General features: G+C 39.5%; 3 protein-coding genes across 5 annotated transcripts; 1 reads left to right on the forward strand and 2 right to left on the reverse strand.

Moving 5' to 3' along the window:
- The first annotated feature begins 2,087 nt into the window (after nt 1-2,087).
- LOC106422316 (glutathione S-transferase T3-like) lies at nt 2,088-2,906 on the forward strand. The gene is made up of 3 exons (XM_048740395.1): nt 2,088-2,238; nt 2,323-2,421; nt 2,482-2,906. The coding sequence occupies exons 1-3, from the start codon at nt 2,088-2,090 to the stop codon at nt 2,904-2,906; spliced, it is 675 nt and encodes a 224-aa protein (XP_048596352.1).
- An 11,845-nt stretch (nt 2,907-14,751) lies between these two features.
- Nucleotides 14,752-19,409, reverse strand: LOC106422318 (potassium transporter 3-like). 3 transcript variants are annotated; one of them, XM_048740840.1, is made up of 9 exons: nt 18,444-19,406; nt 17,950-18,196; nt 17,602-17,850; nt 17,377-17,424; nt 17,050-17,310; nt 16,901-16,953; nt 16,532-16,646; nt 16,108-16,362; nt 14,752-16,009 (listed from the first exon to the last, which is right to left on the reverse strand). In XM_048740840.1, the coding sequence occupies exons 1-9, from the start codon at nt 18,444-18,446 to the stop codon at nt 14,904-14,906; spliced, it is 2,337 nt and encodes a 778-aa protein (XP_048596797.1). In that variant the 5' UTR covers nt 18,447-19,406; the 3' UTR covers nt 14,752-14,903. The 3 variants fall into 3 exon arrangements, with proteins under 3 accessions (XP_048596797.1, XP_048596795.1, XP_048596796.1); XM_048740838.1 differs by having other exon boundaries at nt 17,050-17,424; nt 18,444-19,409; XM_048740839.1 differs by having other exon boundaries at nt 17,050-17,424; nt 17,950-18,193; nt 18,444-19,407.
- A 524-nt stretch (nt 19,410-19,933) lies between these two features.
- Nucleotides 19,934-20,667, reverse strand: LOC111213671 (dirigent protein 12-like). The gene has a single exon (XM_022715481.2). It carries the CDS (start codon nt 20,615-20,617, stop codon nt 20,081-20,083), a length of 537 nt encoding a protein of 178 aa, XP_022571202.2. The 5' UTR covers nt 20,618-20,667; the 3' UTR covers nt 19,934-20,080.
- Between the last annotated feature and the right edge of the window lie 1,149 nt (nt 20,668-21,816).

Here is a 21,816-nt window from a genome sequence, read left to right on the forward strand (position 1 = left end):
ATATATATATATATATCTTCTTTGATAAAAACATAAACAACAATATCACATGAAGTTAATGAAGATAATTCTTCATAAGAAAATGACATCAAGTTCGAGACAAAGAGAGCCTCCAGAACAAAGTCGGACAGTTGAAAGTTAGTCCCATTGAATTGTGACCTTGAAAGCCAACCTTACATGCAAGAAAAGTCGAAGTATTTTCCGATTGCATCTTTTGATTTCATACAGACCGCTATATACGATGATAAACTGGTGAGTAACCTGAAACTATTGTTTGACAAAGAATCTGAGAAGATTTCTCATGTATAGAAGTATGGTAGTAATATACTTTTCTCGCTCGAGAAAGATGATGAAAACAAAACTGGATCCGATGAACCCATCAAAAATCTTTAGGGATATGGTAAAACAACCAAATGCATAAGACATAATATGGGTAGGTCTCGATGAACTCACCGGAAATCCTTTCGATCAAACTGAAACTTGTATCAGCCACGCTGTCAAGAATCCATTTCTGCATCATATCATTTGTTTCAAATTTAGTGACAAAGCGACATAGTTTTGATATTTATTAAATAGCTAACGTTTGTCTTGTCATTTATACACAATGTTCTATGTTGAGGATTGATCATCACTTCATAGATTGACCTATAGAATTTAGAATTCACAAAATAAATTGCAAAACAAAAAACACATTGAGGAATTTTTCTTCTGAAAACTCTAATAAAAATAATTAAAAAAAAGATATATAAAAAAAGAAATTAGCATAATTGTGAGGAAACCTATCTTAATTAGGGGAAAGAAGAGACGCGTCTTCTGAGACACGTGTTGTGTTTTGTGGAAATTTTTCTCTCTCTCGACGGAAGCACTTCATGTCTCTCTCCCTCGCTCCATTTCGTCGAAATCACTCCGTCTCTCTATCTCTCCTCGACGACTCCGCCGGTGATTTCTTCATCTGCCAACGATCGGATGAAGGATTCGGCTTCTCTCTCGTCGGACTCGTCGTCTCTGTCGGTGGACTCCATGTCTGTCTTGGTGGAATCGTCGTCTCTCTCTCTCTCCTCGACGACTCCGCGTCTCTCTCGCTCTCTTCGACGACTCCGTGTCTCTCTCGGTCTCCTTGACGACTCCACATCTCTCTCGGTCTCCTCGACGACTCCGCGTCTCTCTCGCTCTCCTCAACGGCTCACCTCGTTGAAGAATCACTCCATCTCTCTCTCTCTCCAGCCTGTGGCTCTCCTCGAAAGGTAAAGCTATGTATTTTTCCTTTTATGTCTGAATCCTTCTTTGTTATTTTGATTTGTTTGTTGTGTTGCATGCGTCTCTTGTGTTTGTTTATGTCTCCTGATTCAAGAGATGATGTTTTTGTCTTTGTTTCTTAATCCTTCTTGTGATTGTTTATGTCTCTGTCTTTGTTTATATCGATCACTTCTGATTCAATAGATGATGTCTTCTGATAAATATATCGATCAGTTCTTGTATTTGTTTACGTCTCTGTCTTTGATTCAACATATTATGTCTCTTTGTGTACACTTAAATTTCTCAGTCTTTTTTTCTTAATCCTTCTTGTGTCTGATCCTTCTTGTCTTGATTATGTTTCTTGCGTTTCCGTTTCAGATGGACGGATCAAGAGACATGAAGGTTCTTCAAAGAAGAGGACTGTGGTCTGGACGGATCAAGAGACAATGGCTATTTCAGGTTTGACATATATCTTTGATCTGTTAGATGTTTTTAGGATTGTGATCTGGAACGAATTGATTGTGAATCTCATCTGAAATGAATTGATTGCGAATCTGGTTAAGTGTCTAGAACGAATTGATTGTCAGTGGCTTGGAACGAATTGAAATGAGTTAGATAGAAATGAGTTACATAGAATTGTTTCAGTGTGATTAATGAGTTAGATAGAAATCAATGTTTAAGTGTGATTAATGAGTTAGCTATATGTCAAGTCGATGTGGTTGTGGGTGTGATGAATGCGTTTAGCTTTCTCTCTTCTATTAAACACAAGCCTTCTTTTCTTCCATCTTTCAAACTCGCCCTCCTTTCTTTTTTGTCATATCTTCCATCTATATTCTTAGACATATTCAGATATGGATTCTAATCCAAATATGAATTTAAATTTTGTTGATCTTCTTCAAAATCAACAAGATAGTGGCATCGGTTTCGAATCTTCTCATATTCCTTTATTTGGCACACAAGCTACTGATGGTTCAAACTTCGAACAAGACAGTCCAGTGGAGCGTAAAGAATGAAGGACGTGGACGCCAACAGATGATGTAGCCCTCATCAGCTCTTGGTTAAACACGAGCAAAAATCTCGTTGTAGGGAATGAGCAAAGGTCTGTTGCTTTCTGGAAAAGGATTGCAGCCTACTACTCGGCTAGTCCTAAGATTGTTGAGTGTGACAAAAGAGAGGCATCAAATAGTAAACAACGTTGGCACAAGATTAATGACTAAGTGTGCAAGTTTTGTGGAGCGTATGAAGCAACAACCAGAGAGAAAACCAGTGGTCAAAACGAGAATGTTGTTCTCAAACATGTTCTCGAAATCTTCTTCAACAACCATAAAAAGAAGTTCACCCTTGAACATGCTTGGAAGGAGATTCGCAATTACCAGAAGTGGTGTGACCTGTCTTCATCTACAAGTGAAGGAAGCTCCAAAAGGAGGAAGTGTGAGGACGGTTCATATTTAGCATGCTCTCAAGCAAATGAAACCGATAGTGCTTTAGCTGATGAAGGAACCACTCGTCCCACGGGTGTTAAGGCAGCAAAAGCCCGTGGGAAAAAACCGATGGTTGAGGGGAAGGAGCTGTCTAAGTTTCAGACTATGTGGAAAATCAAGCAGCATGATTTGGCTATGAAGGAAAAGCTGTCAAAGATGAAGCTTCTGGACAGTCTCATTGCAAAATAAGAACTGCTAGCTGATTATGAAGAAGCTCTGAAGAAGAAGTTGATTAATGAGTTGATGTCTAATTAGATGAAGTCTAAGTCTCGGTTTTTAAAGTCTAAGTGTAGCTGTTGAAGTTGCTTTGTTTGTTGTTTGTTGCTGTAACTCTGGTTGTGTTTCATGTTCTCTTGTCTTAATATAAGCTTGTTCTCTTGTCTTAATATAAGCTTGTTCTGTAATGTTCTTGTGTTCATTGTTCTGCTCATTGTTTTGCAGGTCAAGAAGATTGAAAAATTGTAGCTCATTGTACATGTCCAGTTTTGTCACTTTGTTTCAAGACATGTACATGTTCTGATTCTAGCTCATTGATTAACTATAAACGGAAGCTCCTATTTCTCTGCATTTTAAGTTCTCACATGTATTTTATTCTGCTTCTTATGTCTTATAGTGGGAGCATTGAGAGCTTCTTATGTCACGGAGTGGGAGCATTGAGTGGTTGTCACATGTATTGTGTGTCGTTGGTTGTCACATGTTTATGTCCTGTAGTGGGAGCATTAAGAGCTATGTTTGTTATGTACATAAAGACATTGTACTTGTGTGTCGTTGTTGTCACATGTTTATGTCTTGTAGTATGTCACAGACTTGTAAAGAACACTTGTAACAAACACTTGTGTCTATATAACAAACCCTCTCGACTTGTAACAAACATTTGTAACAAACACTCTTGCTTTCTCTCTTTTTCTCTCTTAAATCAACATTCACTCTTCCCATTCACAACAAGAATTTTTATCCACAACACCAAAGTCATCTTATCTCTTTAATCACAACACTCTTTCTTTAATCACAACATATATACATATATATATATATATGGCTTCTTCTTCTAAAAACACTTTAGAGGAATCATTTGATGATACATTTGATCAAATCTTTGATCAACATTTTGATCAAACATTTGAGAATTTTACCATTCATGGTGATCAAGAAGAACAAAAGAAAAAAAAAACGAGCTTCTATCGAAAGAAATCGTAAAGAATGTCATGTACGTTTATGGAATGATTATTTCAGTGAAACTCCAACGTATCATAAAAATAATTTCCGACGACATTTTCGAATGAACAAGACAATGTTCATGCACATTGTTGATCGACTCTCCAACAAAGTTGACTTCTTTCGCCAAAAGAAAGATGGTCTTGGAAGGCTTGGTCTCTTAGCACTCCAAAAGTGTACATCATCCTTTCATGTCTTGGCATATGGTAGTGGGGCTGATATGGTCGACGAATACCTTTGGCTCAGTGAAACAACAACTCGGTCATGTTTGGAGAATTTTGTAGAAGGAATAATATATTTGTTCGGTGATATGGTCGACGAATACCTTTGGCTCAGTGGGAACCGAAATTTGCACTGTCGATTTCCGTTTAAATAAGGAAAGTTGGAGAGCCCTAATTTCCCAGAGGTCCCGGATATCTGTTAATGCCACACGCCAAGCAATCATAACACGAAATAAAAACGAGAAAAGATAATAAATCGAAAAGAGAGCAAAGTAGATCTTATTCCGAATTCGCGTTTGAGCGTTACAACAAGGTAAGAGCCTCAGCAACGAGAGCTGTCGGCGAGATTCCTAGCTCTAAAACCCTAAGACGGTAACAACCTAATTGAGTCGCAGCTCGAATAACAAAAACGGAAAATTGCCTAAATTGCCTAAACTGCTCTAAGTGCTAAGTTTGCTCTGAAAAAAGTTCTTTTTCATGCCTCTCGCCTAGGACTCCTTATATACTCGCTCCTAGGTCGGTTTACACTATTCCCCTTCTGTTGGAGTCAAAAATGGCCGCGACGAAATTACCACCCAAAAATTCTCGGAGATCGTATTTCCGAAAGAGATAGTAAAAATAAAGATATAATCTTCGTAAAAAAATAACCAATACGAAGTTTTTACGAAGAAGTATCCTTGAAGATTCAAAAGCAAACGAACCAATCTCGGTCGTTGCGTAACTACCGCACATACACGCTGTCCGGTCGCTATGTAGCAACCAAATCCGAGCCGATGCCGGTCGCTACGAAGCGACCAAACATCCGACCCCCTCGGTCGCTACATAGCGACCAAACTCGAGCCAAAGCTCGGTCGCTACGTAGCAACCGAGCAATCGTCCCGCTCGGTTGCTACGTAGCGACCGAGCTCACGCCAAAGCTCGGTCGCTAAGCGCTCGTCCCGCTCGGTCGCTACGTAGCAACCGAGCTCAAGCCAAAGCTCGGTCGCTAGACCGAGCGCGCGTCCCGCTCGGTCGCTACGTAGCGACCGAGCTCGAGCCAAAGCTCGGTCGCTACATAACGACCGTGCGCTCGTCCCGCTCGGTCGCTACGTAGCGACCGAGTTCGAGCCAAAGCTCGGTCGCTACGTAGCGACCGGGCTTGAGCCAAAGTTCGGTCGTTGCGTAGTGATCAAGCTCTTCCGAACATCGACACGACACCAGTCCATGCATTCTCGTCAAACCTTCAAATGCCATCTCCCGAAGACCGTAGCAAGCTCAGTCCATGCTTTCCGCTATTCTAAATCATCGATCAGACTTTGCGAATTAAAAACCTTGAAAAGTTCATTCTTTATCAAAAGAACTCGTAGTAAACATGTCGAGTCAGAAGACGGCCCAAAGGGACCTAAAACACGACTCGAGGCCCATCCTACGATTTCTTAACCAAAAGCCCGTAAAGCACAGCACGGGTTATGCTTGGTCCACAAAGAAGGATAAATGTCAAGTTTCTGCGGATAAATACGGAAGTTTTGAAGATAATTGTGAAGATCGGGAAAAATGGAATATCTCCATTTTTATGCTATGACGGCTTAAGGGCAGAAGAGTAAAAGCATAAACCGACCTTGGGGCTAGTATATAAGGAGTCCTGGGCGAGGAGCATGGGAGAGAACTTTTTCAGAGCAAACTTAGCACTTAGAGCAATTTAGGCATTTTTCCGTTTTTGTTATTTCGAGCTGCGACTCAATTAGGTTTAGCCGTCTTAAAGTTGCTAGAACTAGGAATCTCGCCGACAGCTCTCGAGCCCATGCCTATACCTTGTTGTAAACGCTCATACACAAATTCAGAAATAAGATCTTCTTTGCTCTTTTTTCGATTTCTTATACTTTATCGTTGTTATTCTCGTGTTCTGATTGCTTGACGTGTGGTAATTAGCAGATATCCGGGTCCTCTGGGAAATTAGGGTTTTCCTAGTTTCCTTATTTAAACGGAAATCGACAGTGCGAATTTCGGTTCCCACACCTTCTGTCCTTAAGCCGTCATAGCCTATAAATGGAGATATTCCATTTTTCCCGATCTTCGTAATTATCTTCGAAAACTTCATATTTATCCGCGGAAACTTGACATTTATCTTTCCTTGCGAATCAAGCATAAACCGTCATACGGCTTATGGGCTGTTGGTTAAGAAATCGTACGTGGGCTTTGAGTCACGTCTTAGGTCTCTTTGGGCCGTCTTTTGACTCGAAACGTTTATTACGGTTTTTTCGATAAAAACAAACTTTCTGCGGTTTTTATCGTAAAGTTTGATCGATGACTTCGAGTGCCGAGCAACATGAAATGGTTCAGCTATGGTCTTCGGGAGATAGCATTAAAGAGTAGACGAGAATGCATGGATTCGCGTCGTATCGACGTTTTGAGAAAGCTCGATCACTTCGTAAAGATCAAAACATGCATGTGCTCGGTCACAACGTAGTGACCAAGCTTGGTTCCGAGCTCGGTCGCTACATAGCGACCGAGTAGTACGCGGATCGGTCGCTACGTAGCGACCGAGCTTGGCTCGAGATTGGTCGCTATGTAGCGACCAAGCAGTACGCGTGCTCGGTCGCTACGTAGCGACCGAGCAGTATGCGTGCTCGGATGCTATGTAGTGACCGAGCTTGGTTTGTATGCGGTCCGATTGCTATACTCGAGCTTCTCCGCAGCCGATTTTGGATACATGTCTGTTGCCTTCGGACAATCGGTATTTAGGGGTTCGACTGAGATTTGAAAAAGATTTTACCACAAGGGTCTTCGTAGAGATATCTTTATGAAGATTACTTTTCGTAAAAACGTTCATGCTGATTTTTACGGACTTTCAGACATTGATTCTGTCGTGACCGATTTTGTCCCCAACAATGACCAACACCGGCTGATCTTCAACGTCTACTTAATATTGGAGAGCATCGTGGATTTTCCGGGGTGATAGAAAGCATCGATTGTATGCATTGGGAGTGGAAGAATTGTCCCACCGCTTGGAAAGGGCAATATTTTCGTGGTTCGGCTAAACCAACAATCGTTTTAGAGGCGCTTGCTTCGTATGATCTCTGAATATGGCATGTGTTCTTTGGATCTCTGGGTACCTTAAATGATATCAATGTTTTTGATCGCTCACATGTTTTTGATGACATAATAAAAGGTCAAGCTCCTCAAGTCACTTTCTATGCCAATGGAAGAGAGTATCATATGGCTTACTATCTCACCAGTGGTATTTATCCGAAATGTACAACTTTTATCCAATCTATTCCAATAGCATAAAGGCCGAAAGCAGTTTTATTTGCTCAACATCAAGAAGCTGTCCGAAAATATGTCGAGCGTGCTTTTGGAGTCTTGCAAACTCACTTTGCCATTGTTAAAAATCCAACATTTTTAGGGATAAAGTCAAAATTGAGAAGATTATGAGAGCATGTATTATACTCCATAATATGATAGTAGAAGACGAACGAGATGGATACACTCAATTTGATGTTTCAGAGTTCTAACAAGGAGAAGACCACGGAAGTTCACATGTCGATCTCACGTATTATACAAATATCCCTACAAATATCGCCTATATGAGATGGGTGTTCGAACAAGAATTAGTGATAGGCAAATGCATCAACAACTGAAAGATGATTTGGTTGAACATATATGGCGTAAATTTGGACTTGATGAAGACAACAACTGAGCTCGGATGCTTCTTTCAAATTATTTTTGTTTATTTTACTAATCTTTATTTTTATGTTTTTAGTTAAAAATCTATGTTTAAAATGTTATCTTTTACTATGTTTTTTTTACATCATTTTAAACAAACTCTATAAAGACTTTGCAAACCAAACTAGTAACTCTGCATCCATATGAACAACGAAAGACGTTTGTTTCCTGGCACTCTGTGCCAGACTGTCCGCCTTTGTATTCAGCATCCGGGTGATATGAATGATCTCTGAGTGAGTAAAACTTTCTTGAAGGATCTTGATGTCGTCCAAATAATTCGCAAATGCCAGCCAATCCTCTGGTGATGAAATCATCTTCACCAATTGGATACAATCCGTCGCAAAAGTAACATGATATTGACGTAAGTTCCTCATGCTTTCCATTTCTCATATGAGGGTTTCCATCTCCGAGTGTAGAGGCGAGAGACTTGCTCTTGTGTTCCTAGCTCCCATCAGTCCCTCGAAACCCGGTAGAGTGCTATACCAGCCCTATCCCGAAAACAAATCTTGCGCTTTCCATGATCCATCCGTGAAACACCAACGACCCGGTATTAAAGGTAAATTTGTTGCTTCCATTTGTTGCACATTGGGTGCTCCATCCTTGACGAAGGCTTGAGCATCTGCCCATAGTAGAGAGTCAGTCTCTGCTAGTTTCAAAGTGTCGCGAGGATCAACATCAATATTACTAAAAAATTTATTATTTCGTCCCTTCCAAATATACCATAAAATCCAAGCAAACTGATGATCATCCATGTACGGGGACGCCCTCCAATATAGATAATCTAAATTTGTGAACAGTGCCGGAGAAGGGAAGGTAAGTGGATTCGATGGAACTTTAGAGAGAGCCCACACTTGAACCGCCGGGGGACATTCAAAAAACACATGATTGATCGATTCCTCGCTAGATCCACATCTTACACATTGAATATCGCCGTGCATTGATAGACCATGGATTTGACCCATTTTCATCCATGGTTTATAGGTGTTTTTACTAATAATTGTTATATTATAGAGTCTATTTATTATATTTATAAGATCAGGAGTGATTTGGAGATAGTGATGATTTTGGAGCATTTTGGAGATATTTGGAGCAAGCACCCGAGATGACCATCAAGCATTGGTCGATATTGAAGATGAATAATCGATCGATGTTCATATCTTGACATGAATCGACAGCGAAGCGTGCAGAAAGCCCGTTTGGTCCAGCCGACTTGAAGCCCAAGTCTTGACCAATTTACAAGATTACCCCTGACGATTTTTAACCTAATTATATAAGCTTTGCCACCATGTTAAAGGCAAAATGTGCTTTTCTTGTTTTATTATTTTCTCAGCAAGGTTTTCTACGCTTTTGATAGATTGGAGAGAAGATCCAAAGTTATAATTTGTGATTGGAACTCCATTAATATCTATTTACTATTCTAATAAAGTTTTCTTACCTAACTGTTGTTATGAATTGCCTAGCCGTGTCTGACAAGTTCCATTGTTAGATTTTAGGGTTTAAATAGATTAGAAGGGATTAGCCCCAACTATAGATTGCTGAGTTGTGGTAATTGTCATTAGGATTGTTCATTAATGCATGTCTCTAGATTAGCTACCTAGAACTTGCCCTATGATTGATAGATAAAAGCGAGAGCTTCATTCTCATCCTGAAAAACATTCTAACTGAGCTAAGTTTCTTGGTATGAGTAAGGCGAGAGCTGATCTAGTAAGCTTAGTAAGCTATCATTTAACCCGCGCATAACGATTAACTAGAAGCGCGTCGATCGATATCATTATTGAATAATCGATCGGCGGAGCGAAAGGTGAATCGATCGATATCCCTATAGGATCATCGATCAACACTTTCTAATTGATCGACATACGATAGTTGAGATCAAGATCTAGTTAATAGACAAGTCTAAACATGCGAAAGCTGATAGACTTGTTGACTAAGTAGTTGAGCTTTACATTATCATGCATGCAACTCATTAGGCATCTGTTGGATTATAATCTCAAGTTTCCTGAACAAAAACTCTAAGCCTAGCTATTTCCTTTTTAAGCATCAAAACCTCAGCCAATCAATTGAACAAACACTTGTTCAATATAAAATTGCAATTTACATTTAAATCTCTAAAACCATCTAGCTTAACAAATCATATTAGATTTCTAAGGTTCCCTAGCTCCCTGTGAATTCGATCCCTAAGTACTACAACTCGACCTCTTCTTTGAGAGAGTATAAATCAATCCTTTAATTTGAGTGGTATCAAATTTTGCGCCGTTGTCGGGGAGCTTTGATCGCCTATTCGATCTAATTTTTTTTAAGTTTCTGACACAAATTTTTTTCTTAGATTTTTAGGTATATGCCCAGTAGTACTAGAAGCAACAAAGAAACCCAACTACTATTCTCACCAGATTTTGCAAGTTTGGAGCGTTCAATCCGCAAAGAAGCGCGCTCCTCATCGATCGACAACAACACCTGTTCGTCGCTCGATTTCGTTCAACCATCGTCGATCCAGAAACTAGACCCGTCGACCGATACTCGCTCACCACCATCGGCCGAAGACACTCATCTTCCATCGACCGACATCGTCCATCGGACATTGATCGATACTTCATCCCATACATCGATTGATACTGAACCGCGAGACATGGTTGCGACTTTGATACTTGCACGAGATAATAATGGTGACCTGCATGCCCAGGAGGGTCATCTGCGTAATGCAGCAGGTCAGAGGATAGATGCTCAGGGGGCTGCAATCCCTGAGTCTGATGCTAATGCTACAGGAACTACTCTACATGTAGATGAGGCTGCGCGACCGAAGACGTTGGCTGACTACAACCTCCAGATCAGTTCTACACCAACATATCAGCCATTCGTCCTCCCACTATTTAGAGGGATTTCGAGTTGAAGGCACAGTACTACACACTCGTGGGATAAATACCCTACCATGGATTGTCTCACGAGCATCCTATGGATCATCTGAAGAGATTCGAGGATCTGATATCTGCTATTAAAGTCAAGGGAGTCCCTGAGGATTGTCTCATATGCAAGCTCTTCAAGTTCTCTCTTGCTGGAAGCTTCGCATTGGCTTAAGCAGCTACCACCAGGATCTCTCACATCCTTGAGCGACATCAAGAATGCATTTTTATGCAATTTCTTTGATGAAGCATGTGCTGAAGACTTGAGGAGCAAGATCGCTACCTTCTCTCAGGGGCCTGCAGAATCATTCAGAGGCTCTTGGATCAGATTCAAGTCTTATCAGAGAGACTATCCACACCATGGATTCAATGAAGTACAACGGCTCAATACTTTTTTACAGAGGCATCGCGGTGCAGTACCAGTTGGCTCTTGATGCTTCCAGCAATGGGAACTTCAACACAAGGAATCCAGAAGAGGTAGTGAAGGTCATCGAAAACCTAGCATCTAGCAACAGCACCAAGAACACTGATTTTGAGAGGAAAAAGTCTGCCACCATCCTTGGGAATGATCAGATGGATGAGGTGAAAGCAAAGCTGGATAGTGTTCACAAGCTTCTTAGGAAACAGGTCTGCTTGGTTGAAAATGCAGAAGCTGTAGACACAGAGGATAGAGCAGAGGAATAAGAAGAAGTAAACTTCATTGGTGGAACTGGATTCCAAGGTTCTGGAAACCAAGGTGGAAACAGAAATTCTTATGGAAATAGGGGTGATTTCAACCTATGTCTAGCTATTTCCTTTTTAAACACCACAACCTCAACCAATCAATTGAACAAACACTTGTTCAATATAAAACTGCAATTTACATTTAAATCTCTAAAACCATCTAGCTTAACAAATCATATTAGATTTCTTATGTTCCTTAACTCCCTGTGAATTCGATCCCTAAGTACTACAACTCGACCTCTTATTTGAGAGAGTATAAATCACTCCTTAGGGTAATTTGAGTGGTATCATGCATACCCCTACTCCGCCAATTTTTCTTTGCTGATATACAGCCTGATACTTACTGCCAAAGAAAATGTTTCATTTTTGGTGGGCAGCGTATTTTCCAAGAGTATGCTTTTAAAGAGTTAACCATTGGTCCAATGAACGACAATGATTTCTCTCTAAATGGGTATACTCGTTCCACCTGATATCTTGATTTTACCGTAAATTTTTCATTAATGGTAAAATGCCATCCATCTTGATCAACCAAACGATGCTTACTTAAAGGAATATGTTCCATGATCTTTGCATCTTCTGGTTCTACCAATGACCAAATAACCTGGGAATTCCACGTGTGTGATGTTGAATTAATGAGAGAATCCACTGTGAGATGTGGGTAGAGATTTTGTTGATTACTGTTTGCTGGTTTCGGGTGAGTGGTTTGGAGCCAAGGATCATTCCATACTAAAATGGATGATCCTGATCCCACCTTTTTGATTAGTCCTTTGCTAACCAGAGATCTTGCAGATACACTGCGCCATCCATAGGACGGAGAGTATGAACGAATTGGTTCCAGGGGTGAAGCATTCCTGAAATACCGTCCTTTGAAAACACGAGAAAGTAATGATTTAGGTTTCTCAATAAAACGCCAAAATTATTTCCCCAACATAGCAGTATTGAAATCCGATAGATCTTTAAATCCCAAACCTCCTTCATCTTTATCAATACAAATTTTGTCCCAAGATTTTCAATGCATGCCTCGTACACTTCCCCATGGGCTCCACCAAAATTGTGTCATTGCACTTGTCAATTTTGAAATAACTTCTTTTGGAATTCGATAACAAGACATGACATGATTTGGGAGAGCAGTAACCACCGATTTTATAACCACTTCTTTTCCTCCTTTAGAGAAAAAGTTAAAATTCCACCCATTTACTCTTTTCTGAAGACGTTCCTGCACAAAACCGAACACTTGAATCTTTGATCCACCCAACTTTCAGGCAGACCTAGATATGAGCCCATACCTCCTAGATTCTGAATACCGTATATGTCCCGAAGCTTCTGTCGAAGTGTTTCCTCAATCTTAAAGCCAAATTGAATTGTAGACTTTTGAAAATTTATCATTTGACCCGATGCTGCCTTATATTCTTTCAGTATTCGGAGGATTGTTTCGCATTCTTCCTTCTTTGCCTTACAAAAAAATAAACTATCATCTGCAAATAGCAAATGTGATACCGATGGACAAGCCCGTGCAACCTTCATTCTTGTTTACTGTTTCAGCCTCTCTGCCTTATTTATATTCGCAATTAGCGCCTCCGTACACATAATAAATAAATATGGAGAAAGATGATCCTCTTGTCGTAAACCTCTCTCTGGAAAAATATTCCCTCGTGGATGTCCTTTTATCAGAATTCTGTATTGCACCGAGGAAATATATTCCATCATCAGCTGAATCCACTGGGGATCAAATCCCATTTTATGAAGTAAAGCTTGAATAAAAGCCCACTCCAACCTATCATACGCTTTGCTCATGTTTGTATTAATAGCCATAAACTTGTTATGGCAATATTTATTAGCCCTCAACCCGTGGAACATTTCCTGAGCATTAAGAATATTATTCGATATTAGTCTCTCTGGGACAAAAGCCGATTGTGTTTCCGAAATAGGCTTTGGAAGACAGCCCTTTAACCGTCGACATAAAACCTTTGAGATGATCTTATAGCCCATATTACAAAGACTAATCGGCCTCATCTCCGTCATTCTTGTAGGCCTCTCAGTTTTCGGGATCAAACAAATATTTGTAATATTTAACCTTGTGTCTAGCTTTCCTGTGAGTAAAAAATTATTAACCATATCCAGGAGATCCTTCTTGATAATGTGCCAAGATTGTTGGTAACAAAGTACTGTCATTCTATCTGGACTCGAGGCTTTTTCCGGATGCATCAGGAAAAGAGCATGACGCACTTCCTCTTCTGTCGCCAGTTTTATCAGTTGTTGATTCATCTGTTCATCGATAGAAGTAGGGATCTCTTCTAAAAACTATCAAAATCTGCAGGGGAAGTAGTACCAAATAGATCGTCAAAATAATCAACTGCTACCTTTTCTACTCCATCATCCTCTGTTATCCACTGCCCATTTTCGTCATATAATCCAACAATCCTATTTCTCATTCGAAGCTGCTTCGTCAGTGCATGATAAAATTTTGTATTAAGGTCTCCGGCTGTATTTCACATATTCCTACTCTTTTGTTGGCAATAACCTTCCTCATCTTTATAAGCTTCATGTAATTTCCGAGAAACCTCAATTTTTTCTTCTTGAGTCATATTATTGTCTGATTGTACCTTTTCCAAGGCCTGCTGGAGTTCACCAATCTTCTCTTTACCGTATGGTGGGTTATCTTTTCTCCATTTAGAGGTTTCGTGACAACAATTACTGATTTTTGTAACAAAATCATCTGAATTCTCACCACTCTGTTTCTCCCAGCCTCTACCAATAGATTCCATAAACCCATCTCGACCAATCCATCTTTTATCAAACCGAAATTGTCCCATTCGTCTGGGAACTTTATCCTCCAGGAAAGCTATTACTGGTCTGTGATCCGAACTCACCATTCCCAAATATTTTGTATAAGAACATGGGAATAACGAATGTCACTCCTCGTTTGCTAGTGCGTGATCCAGACGGCAACGAACCATTCATGTCTTTCTTTTTCCTTGCCAGGACATTTTGTTCCCTCGGGCCGGGAACTCCACTCCTATATTTTATTTAATCAATAAATTTTATCTTCTAATAAAGAAAATGTTTAATATTCTTTTTAAGAACCTTTAATTAAGATACCTGCATTGGAGGATATAAATATTCCGGTCTCTTAACTAAGTCTCTAATCTCACAATTACTATTTAAAAATATTAAAAAAACAAATAAGAGACCCTAAGAACATTTCCAATGGGTAGAACTCCCATTGAATGTGCTCTAAAGAAATCTTTGGGATAATGGTGCTCTGAGTACTAGAAATTAACTAATAACAGAAAACAAGTGATATTCTCAATTCTGATCGTCAGTTTGTCACAGAATACTTTTATCAACCAAATTAAGAAAAACAAACTCCCACAGAATTTTTTAAAACACAATTAAAATCAGAACTCTTTCCTCTCTTTCTCACTACACTACAAATAATAATTCATACCTACTTTAATCAAGCAAATATGAGGAATATTCAACATCACGGCAGGGCTACGACAGTTCTTCCTCAAGAAGGAGTAAGCCACATCTATCACCAACTGTTTTGCATACGTTGAGTTCCGTTTCGCCTTCACGTGACCATGCCCGACTATATAAGCCACCTCAGCATCTTTCGCCTCAACCAAATCAAACAACTCTTCCTTCACTTGCGGCTGTCTGAACGTTGTATCCATCGGTCTGAACTGAAATCTCCTCCTCATGCTCAGCTTCGGAAGCTCTTGCTCGTACTCCGCTTTCAGTCTCTTCAGCACCGGCGACTTGCTATTACTCACAGTCGTCTGAGACCTCGAGCTGCTGCTTCCCGCTATGTTAGCGTCTGATATGGACCGGGACAGCCTTGTTCCGAACTTGTTTGAGGTTTTCACAACCGCAAGCCGACCGTCATGTGCAGAACGGTCTCTGTTTGATCCCGAGCCTTCGGATTCCAGCTGGATAAACTCGGCAATGCTATCCACGAGCTCGTCTTCAAAGTCGTCTCCGTCTTTGTTCACGTCTTTGTATCCCGTTCGGATTATGCAACGGTACATCCTGTACGTTTTGGGACCGACGCGGCCTATAAGGTATCGTTCCTTCTGCGGTATGTAAGGGATAGGGACGGTTTTGGAGCAGATAAAGACAACCACTTGGTAGAACGCTGGTAAGTTGGTGAGGAAGTGAGTGAATGTGGCTGGGACACCGCTTGCTAGCTCGGTGTAGATTAGACCTATCCCAGGGACTTTGACGATCCCTAGGCTCGGGCCACGGGTGAGGATTGTATTCATGGGGACTTTGTTGTGTTGGTCGTATAGGTACTTTCTTCGGTTTCCGTAGTGCCAGACATATGTGGTGAAAGTGAAGAGTAGAGAAAGGAGGATAGTGATCCATCCCCCGTGTGGGATCTTGGTCCAAGAAGATGCTACAAAGACGAGTTCGATGGTCCCAAATAGGATGGTGAAGAGAATAGAGAAGACGAGATGACGATTCCAAACAAAGTTTATGATTAGAGGCATCAGCCAGGTCGTCACAAACGCCAGACTCATGCAAGCAAGTCCTGATGAAAACCAGTAAGACAAAATATCAGAAACTCTAGTTGTGTGTTCTTGTTGATGATATATATATTCTTTTTGAGTATGGAGGAAGATTGCGTACCAAAAGCGAAAGCTATGTGTCTAGTGTCTCGGAAACCGATGGTGACGGTGAGTGTGAGGACCATGAGGAGCCAGTTGATCTCGGGAATATAGATTTGGCCTAGGACCCATCTTGGTTTGTGAACAATCTTCACACGAGGGAAGCATCCCAGTGCATAGCATTGTTTGACAATTGAGAACGTTGCAAATATGACGGCTTGGCTAGCAACCATTGCAGCCAGCATTGCCATCATTAGAACCGGCCAGAAAAATGGATCTGGATATCAAGAGGAAGAATCATGACAAGATCATATAACATGTTACACAAGGTCAAAATGAGGCATGTATAAAATGTCGCATTATGAGCAAAGAACCTAACGCGAAAAACTTTGTCTACAAACGTAACAAGTAACACCAAAAGATACATATACTAAGTAAGTGCTTACTTGGGATGGAGGAATAGAAGCTAGTCGGTAGAGCAGAAAAGTTCTTTGATAAGAACGCAGCTTGACCCATGTACTGAAGCACCAGACATGGGTAAACAACACAGCAGAATGCAAACTGCATTAAGCCATGAGATTACATGTTACTGTTTCTTTTATTTTGTCACCAAACCAACCACACCAAAAAATCTACTAAGTGAACTGGAACAAATAAATGCATTAAGACCCGTACGTCCGTTTCATTATTATAGAATCCAAATCTTGATACTTTCTAAGCTAGTTTCTTTTACACGAGGCAAGTATTGCTAAAGAACAGTTTATCAATTATGTTGGTGAGTGTAAATGGCCAGATAAGCTTCTCAGCAAACGTACCCTTACAGATTTAGCTGAAAATTGGCCAAGCTCAGCAAAGATAGCTTCCGTTCCTGAAGTTCCAAATATTTTCCAAGAGGAAATTAAACAAAGTTTAGAATATTATTTGCATTAACAAATAAATACATTAATAAATAAATAAAATCAACCTGTGATGCATAAAAGAATGCCTCCAAGAGACAACCACCCTTCTTTACCAGTGTCTCTAAAGAACTTATAGATATAGAATGGAGACAAAGCTTTATATACGCTGGGATTCCATTTAAAAATATTGTACAGACCAACAGTTGCAATTGAAAACAGCCACAAAATCATGATGGGTGCAAATAAGAAGGCGACTTTGTTTGTTCCACGGTGCTGTAAAACAAAAAGTCCAACAAGCAGAGCGCATGCTATCATAACCACGGTACCTGAACAAGCAAAAACAAATAGTAAAAAAATCTGGAAATCAAAATAGAACTTGCAACATTGCTTACTGTGCTTCAAATTTGTGTTGGCCACAAGTCCATCAATGGATGAAGAAACTGCAAGAGAAAAGTAAGGTTAGATGATAAACTGTTCATAAAGGTACCAAAAGTAGTATTCCTCTTGGGAGAGATCTTATCTACAAATGGTAATGACCAGAACTTCGGAACCCAGAACTTCGTAATCATTAAAAAAAAGGGCTAGACAGAACCAAGAGAGAAGGCTGTCCCTTTTACCCGAAACTGCGGGTGTAAGGACACCAATGGTAATGACCATTGAAGTACCAGCCAAGACTAAGAGAAGCAAAGCTGTTTTAGATCTTTTATTATGTTCTATAAGCCTTTTGAAATCAGAAGAAGGTAAACTTCTGTTTGCATCTCCAGGGCCATAGTAAGTAGATATCTCCTCATCAGCAGCTTGCTGATTCAGAAGCAAAGAAAACCTCGTGTGTCTGCACAGCAAAGCATACAACGCAAAAATCCCTCCTGCATGCAACAGAAAATACAACCAAAACTCAACGGTCATGAATCTAAGAACATACAAGAATTTAATTTTTGGAAAACCAATGTACTTAACGTCCTTACCTTCACCATTGTCGTCTGCTCTTAAAACAAAAACCATGTATTTGATAAGTGAGAGGAGAGTTATGGTCCAAAATATTAAAGAAAACGCTCCAAACATCGTATCTTCTGTTTCGTAATGACGCAATCCTCCATAGAAAGCACATTTATACACATAGAGAGGGGAGATACTCAAATCTCCAAATGCTAGCCCAAAACTCTGATATGCTAAGAAGAGAACATGAGTACACCTGTCTCTCCTATCAGCCTGCTTCAAGATAAAAAAAAAACAAGAGAATAATAACTCTCCTTTTAACAACAAAGCTAGTTAAAAATTTCGATGATTGATATTCAGATTATGAAGGTACAATCAATGAATCAAATCAACACGTAGTGTTCATTACGAGATTTCGTAACCATGTTACGAAGCTAGGGTTTAAAAATGTAATAGATTAAGATACATGCAGCGATAGAACGAAGAGAATCAGATGAAGAATAAGAAGAAAGTAGTGGTGTACCATGATGTTTGTCGTCGGGGAATTGGATGTTTGCGATGGGAGATGAATTACAGATAAAGATTTGTCGGAAATAAGTCTGAGTTTGAATTGAAAAGAAAGGTAAATACTATCATCTGGTTATCTATCTTCTTTTCGATATGATCGAGAAGGAAAAACAAATCCGATCCAGTGCTAAAGCTCGCGGGCCTTGCTCCTTTTTCTTCGGTTGAATATTTGGTACGTGCATGTATTGTTCTTGTGTCTTTTTAAATTTTTGGTTCTATGGTGGGACCCGTGTGCACGAGATGCACAAAAATTTTCCACTAATAAAATATAATATCTTAATATTATTTTATTAATTAATCATAAACTTACTTTTTGAAAAATTAAATATTTATAGTTATAGATTATTTTCCTTCTATTTACTATTTTTCCTTTTTTTCTATTGTTAAAAACTTTTTAAAATACTCCCAGTAAATAGTTCTTATATTTTGTTTGGTCTGGTCAACATCTTTTTAATTTGGTCTGGGACGGGTCGTTTTATAACATGCTTCTGAATGCCGTACTTATGTAGACAACTTGAGAAGACTATTTTTTTTTTTTTACGGCAAATAGCTATTTTATTACTCAAACTTGAGATGGTCTGGGGAGCCAGATCGAAATAGAACAACCAATAAAACATAACGATCTATGAAAAGAGCGTGCATTCTTACCTAGCGAATCCGCAATCTCATTCTGCATCCTTGGGAAGTAGCTGATCTTGAAGTCCGAAAAACTCAACCGAAAAGTTTGAATGATTTCCAGCTCTGTTGAGAAGTTGGGCCAATCTTGTGGCTGTTCTAGCATTGCAATCAAGTCTTTGCAGTCTGTCCCAAATCTCTAGCAGGACGAATGTTGTATCATGCTATCCATCGCCCACTGTAGCGCTTCCAGTTCCGAGTGTAGCGCTGTCTCCCTCCTCTGCAAGTTCCTTGATCCCATGAGTTGTATCTTCCCCATTGTATTCTTCCAAACCCATCCCAGTCCACTGAATTGAGCTGTAGAGGTCCATGAACCATCCACCATACAAATATCACCCAAGCTTAAAGCTTGTGTTCCTTTAGTAGTTTGTACCTGTGGCGAACCGGTTCAGTGTCTCTTGTGTTGTACCAAGCTTGACACTCACTTTCTGCATACCTGACTAGTTCCAGTGGATCTCTATTTATACCTTTAAACAACTTGTCATTTCTAGTTTTCCATATGTACTCTACCGTCTTCTGGCTCTGGAATACTATTCTTTCTCCAAAAAAGATAGTCCATATTAGCGTAAATACTTGATACTGGGAAGATTTCAGGGCTTGATGGCGTTGATGATAACTTCCATGCTTGAAAAGACTATTTTTTAATTGTAAAACTGTTCAGATGTTAGAAACATGAATTTATCGTTTATATTATATATTGCTGATATAATCGACGACATTTGTATTGTTTACGAATTAAATAACTTGTTGCTGTCTATAAAACTCAGTAAATTATCAAAATCCAACAGACGTTTGTAATAAAATTTGTTACAAAGAAATTACAATACCATTTGTGAAATACTGGAGGAACAACATCACACATAAACGTTAATAGCTGAAAGCTTATACAATGTCCCATACATCAAATCCAAAACATAACTAGTAACATTCATAGAGATCAATGTCCATTTTGAGACGGAAATACTTACTGCCTTGAATGAGGTCGCTCTTGAACGTAGCTATCCCACGAGTCATGAAGAAATCACCGGTCCCACCAACTATCGATAAGTCTCTGGTCGGCTCCATTATCGGATTCGCATCCATTATGGTAAATGTCCCTTTGTGTTGCGTTGAGTTGAACACCAGCGTGCAAGCGACCCAAATGTTGTAATTAGACTTCTTGTTGTAGAAAAAGAATCCTTGGGCACGAGCCACCGGTTTGGAGAGATAGTTCTGGTCCATTGTTACAGGGTTGTCAAAGATCACAAACTTTCCGAAAAGAAAGTTCCCTAGTCCTAAAGGGTTCAAGATTGTTGCTGATGTGGCATTATCAGTGTTATCACTATCGTAGGCGATGTTATGTTGGTAGAGAACAAAACTCTTGCAAGGTTTTTTCCAGTCAAATGAGACAGTCTCGGAGAGGAGTAGTAAAACCAATACGAAGGACAAAATGTGTTTGGAGATTTCATTTGCCATGGGTGAAGAGTTTAGTAGAAATTAGTAGCGTTGATATTGTGAACACGTAGACAGCTTTTAAAACCGTATTTATATACATACAATTCACGTGTTTTTGTCTCTTTTCTTTAAAATGTAAAAATGGATTTGAGAGAGAGTTTGTTTGTTGATGTCCCTTTATCTCTTCCCCAGCTAGAGTGCCAAAAAATCAGTGGATTTCAATATGATTTTAAGAGATAAGATCATGTTCAAGTATCATTTGTTTTAATGGAAAAATGTTTTAATGGTTCAACTAACGATATTCATTGTTTTAATGGAGATTGTTGTTTAGCTTACTGTTCTTGCCACAACAAGACGCCCCAGTCTCAGATTCTGGTACTACTGAGCGATCCATTGCAGATCGAGTGCCACAAAGATGAGTTTAATGGTCCCAAATAAGATGATAAAGAGAACAAGGAACAAGATGAGTCGACTATAGAGAAAGTATATGATTATAACCAAATTTGGCGAAGTAGTGGGAGTCACTTTTCTGGTGAATAGAATGGCAGATTATGGAGTGATTAACAGCGTTTCAATTGCCCCTCGATGACTTGACATCATGTTGTATATGGAGGTCAGAAACCGCTATGCAAATGCGTCTTAGGTTCGTCAGAATAACGTGAGTGTAGCTCAGCACAAAATTAAATTCAACTTATGTAACATCCCAGTTTGTGGTATATGTTGAAAATCTTAAGAATTGCAACTGATCTTGACACACTTCTTCTAGAGTTGAAGGAACCATAATGATCTTCTTCACCAAAAGTATACCAGTTGGTGAAGCCATCATGTACAGCTTTCTTGTCATAATGCATAATGTGCCTATCCTCTATGGGTAAGACATCACAAGTGATCTCATTGTGATACTTTCCAATGGTGATAGGTACTGTAATAACTTTGAATAGGAATAAGTACGTGAACAAAGCCAACAAATATTCGAAGGAAAAATGGTGATATATGGCCACGGAAAGGGCTGAAGGATGGCTGAATAAGGAAATTCGAGCAAAGACGGTTTTGATGAACGGACTAGGTTCTAATAAATAAAATAAACATGGATAAATCATTAGAGTGAAATTTGTACGAGGAAAAGTACAGAAAAAAATAATGTCCGGATCAGTGTTTAAAGTCTCAAAAAAATTTATGAAGCACTAGAAAGCAAAAAAAAATAGAAAAAAATGTTTAAG

Source organism: Brassica napus, chromosome A9, assembly GCF_020379485.1.
Source record: "Brassica napus cultivar Da-Ae chromosome A9, Da-Ae, whole genome shotgun sequence".
In the NCBI taxonomy this organism is placed as follows: domain Eukaryota; kingdom Viridiplantae; phylum Streptophyta; class Magnoliopsida; order Brassicales; family Brassicaceae; genus Brassica; species Brassica napus.

What these genes read in the sequence shown, in the direction of transcription:
- LOC106422316 (XM_048740395.1), top strand. Translation starts at nt 2,088, where the DNA reads ATGGATTCTAATCCAAATATGAATTTAAATTTTGTTGATCTTCTTCAA. An exon ending in ACAAGACAGTCCAGTGGAGC is followed by an intron (nt 2,239 to 2,322) that starts GTAAAGAATGAA and finishes ATCTCGTTGTAG; the next exon opens with GGAATGAGCAAAGGTCTGTT. An exon ending in CAAAAGAGAGGCATCAAATA is followed by an intron (nt 2,422 to 2,481) that starts GTAAACAACGTT and finishes GAGCGTATGAAG; the next exon opens with CAACAACCAGAGAGAAAACC.
- LOC106422318 (XM_048740838.1), bottom strand. An exon ending in CCTTACACCCGCAGTTTCGG is followed by an intron (nt 17,425 to 17,601) that starts GTAAAAGGGACA and finishes TTTCTCTTGCAG; the next exon opens with TTTCTTCATCCATTGATGGA. An exon ending in CATTCTTTTATGCATCACAG is followed by an intron (nt 16,954 to 17,049) that starts GTTGATTTTATT and finishes TTGGAACTTCAG; the next exon opens with GAACGGAAGCTATCTTTGCT.
- LOC111213671 (XM_022715481.2), bottom strand. Translation starts at nt 20,617, where the DNA reads ATGGCAAATGAAATCTCCAAACACATTTTGTCCTTCGTATTGGTTTTA.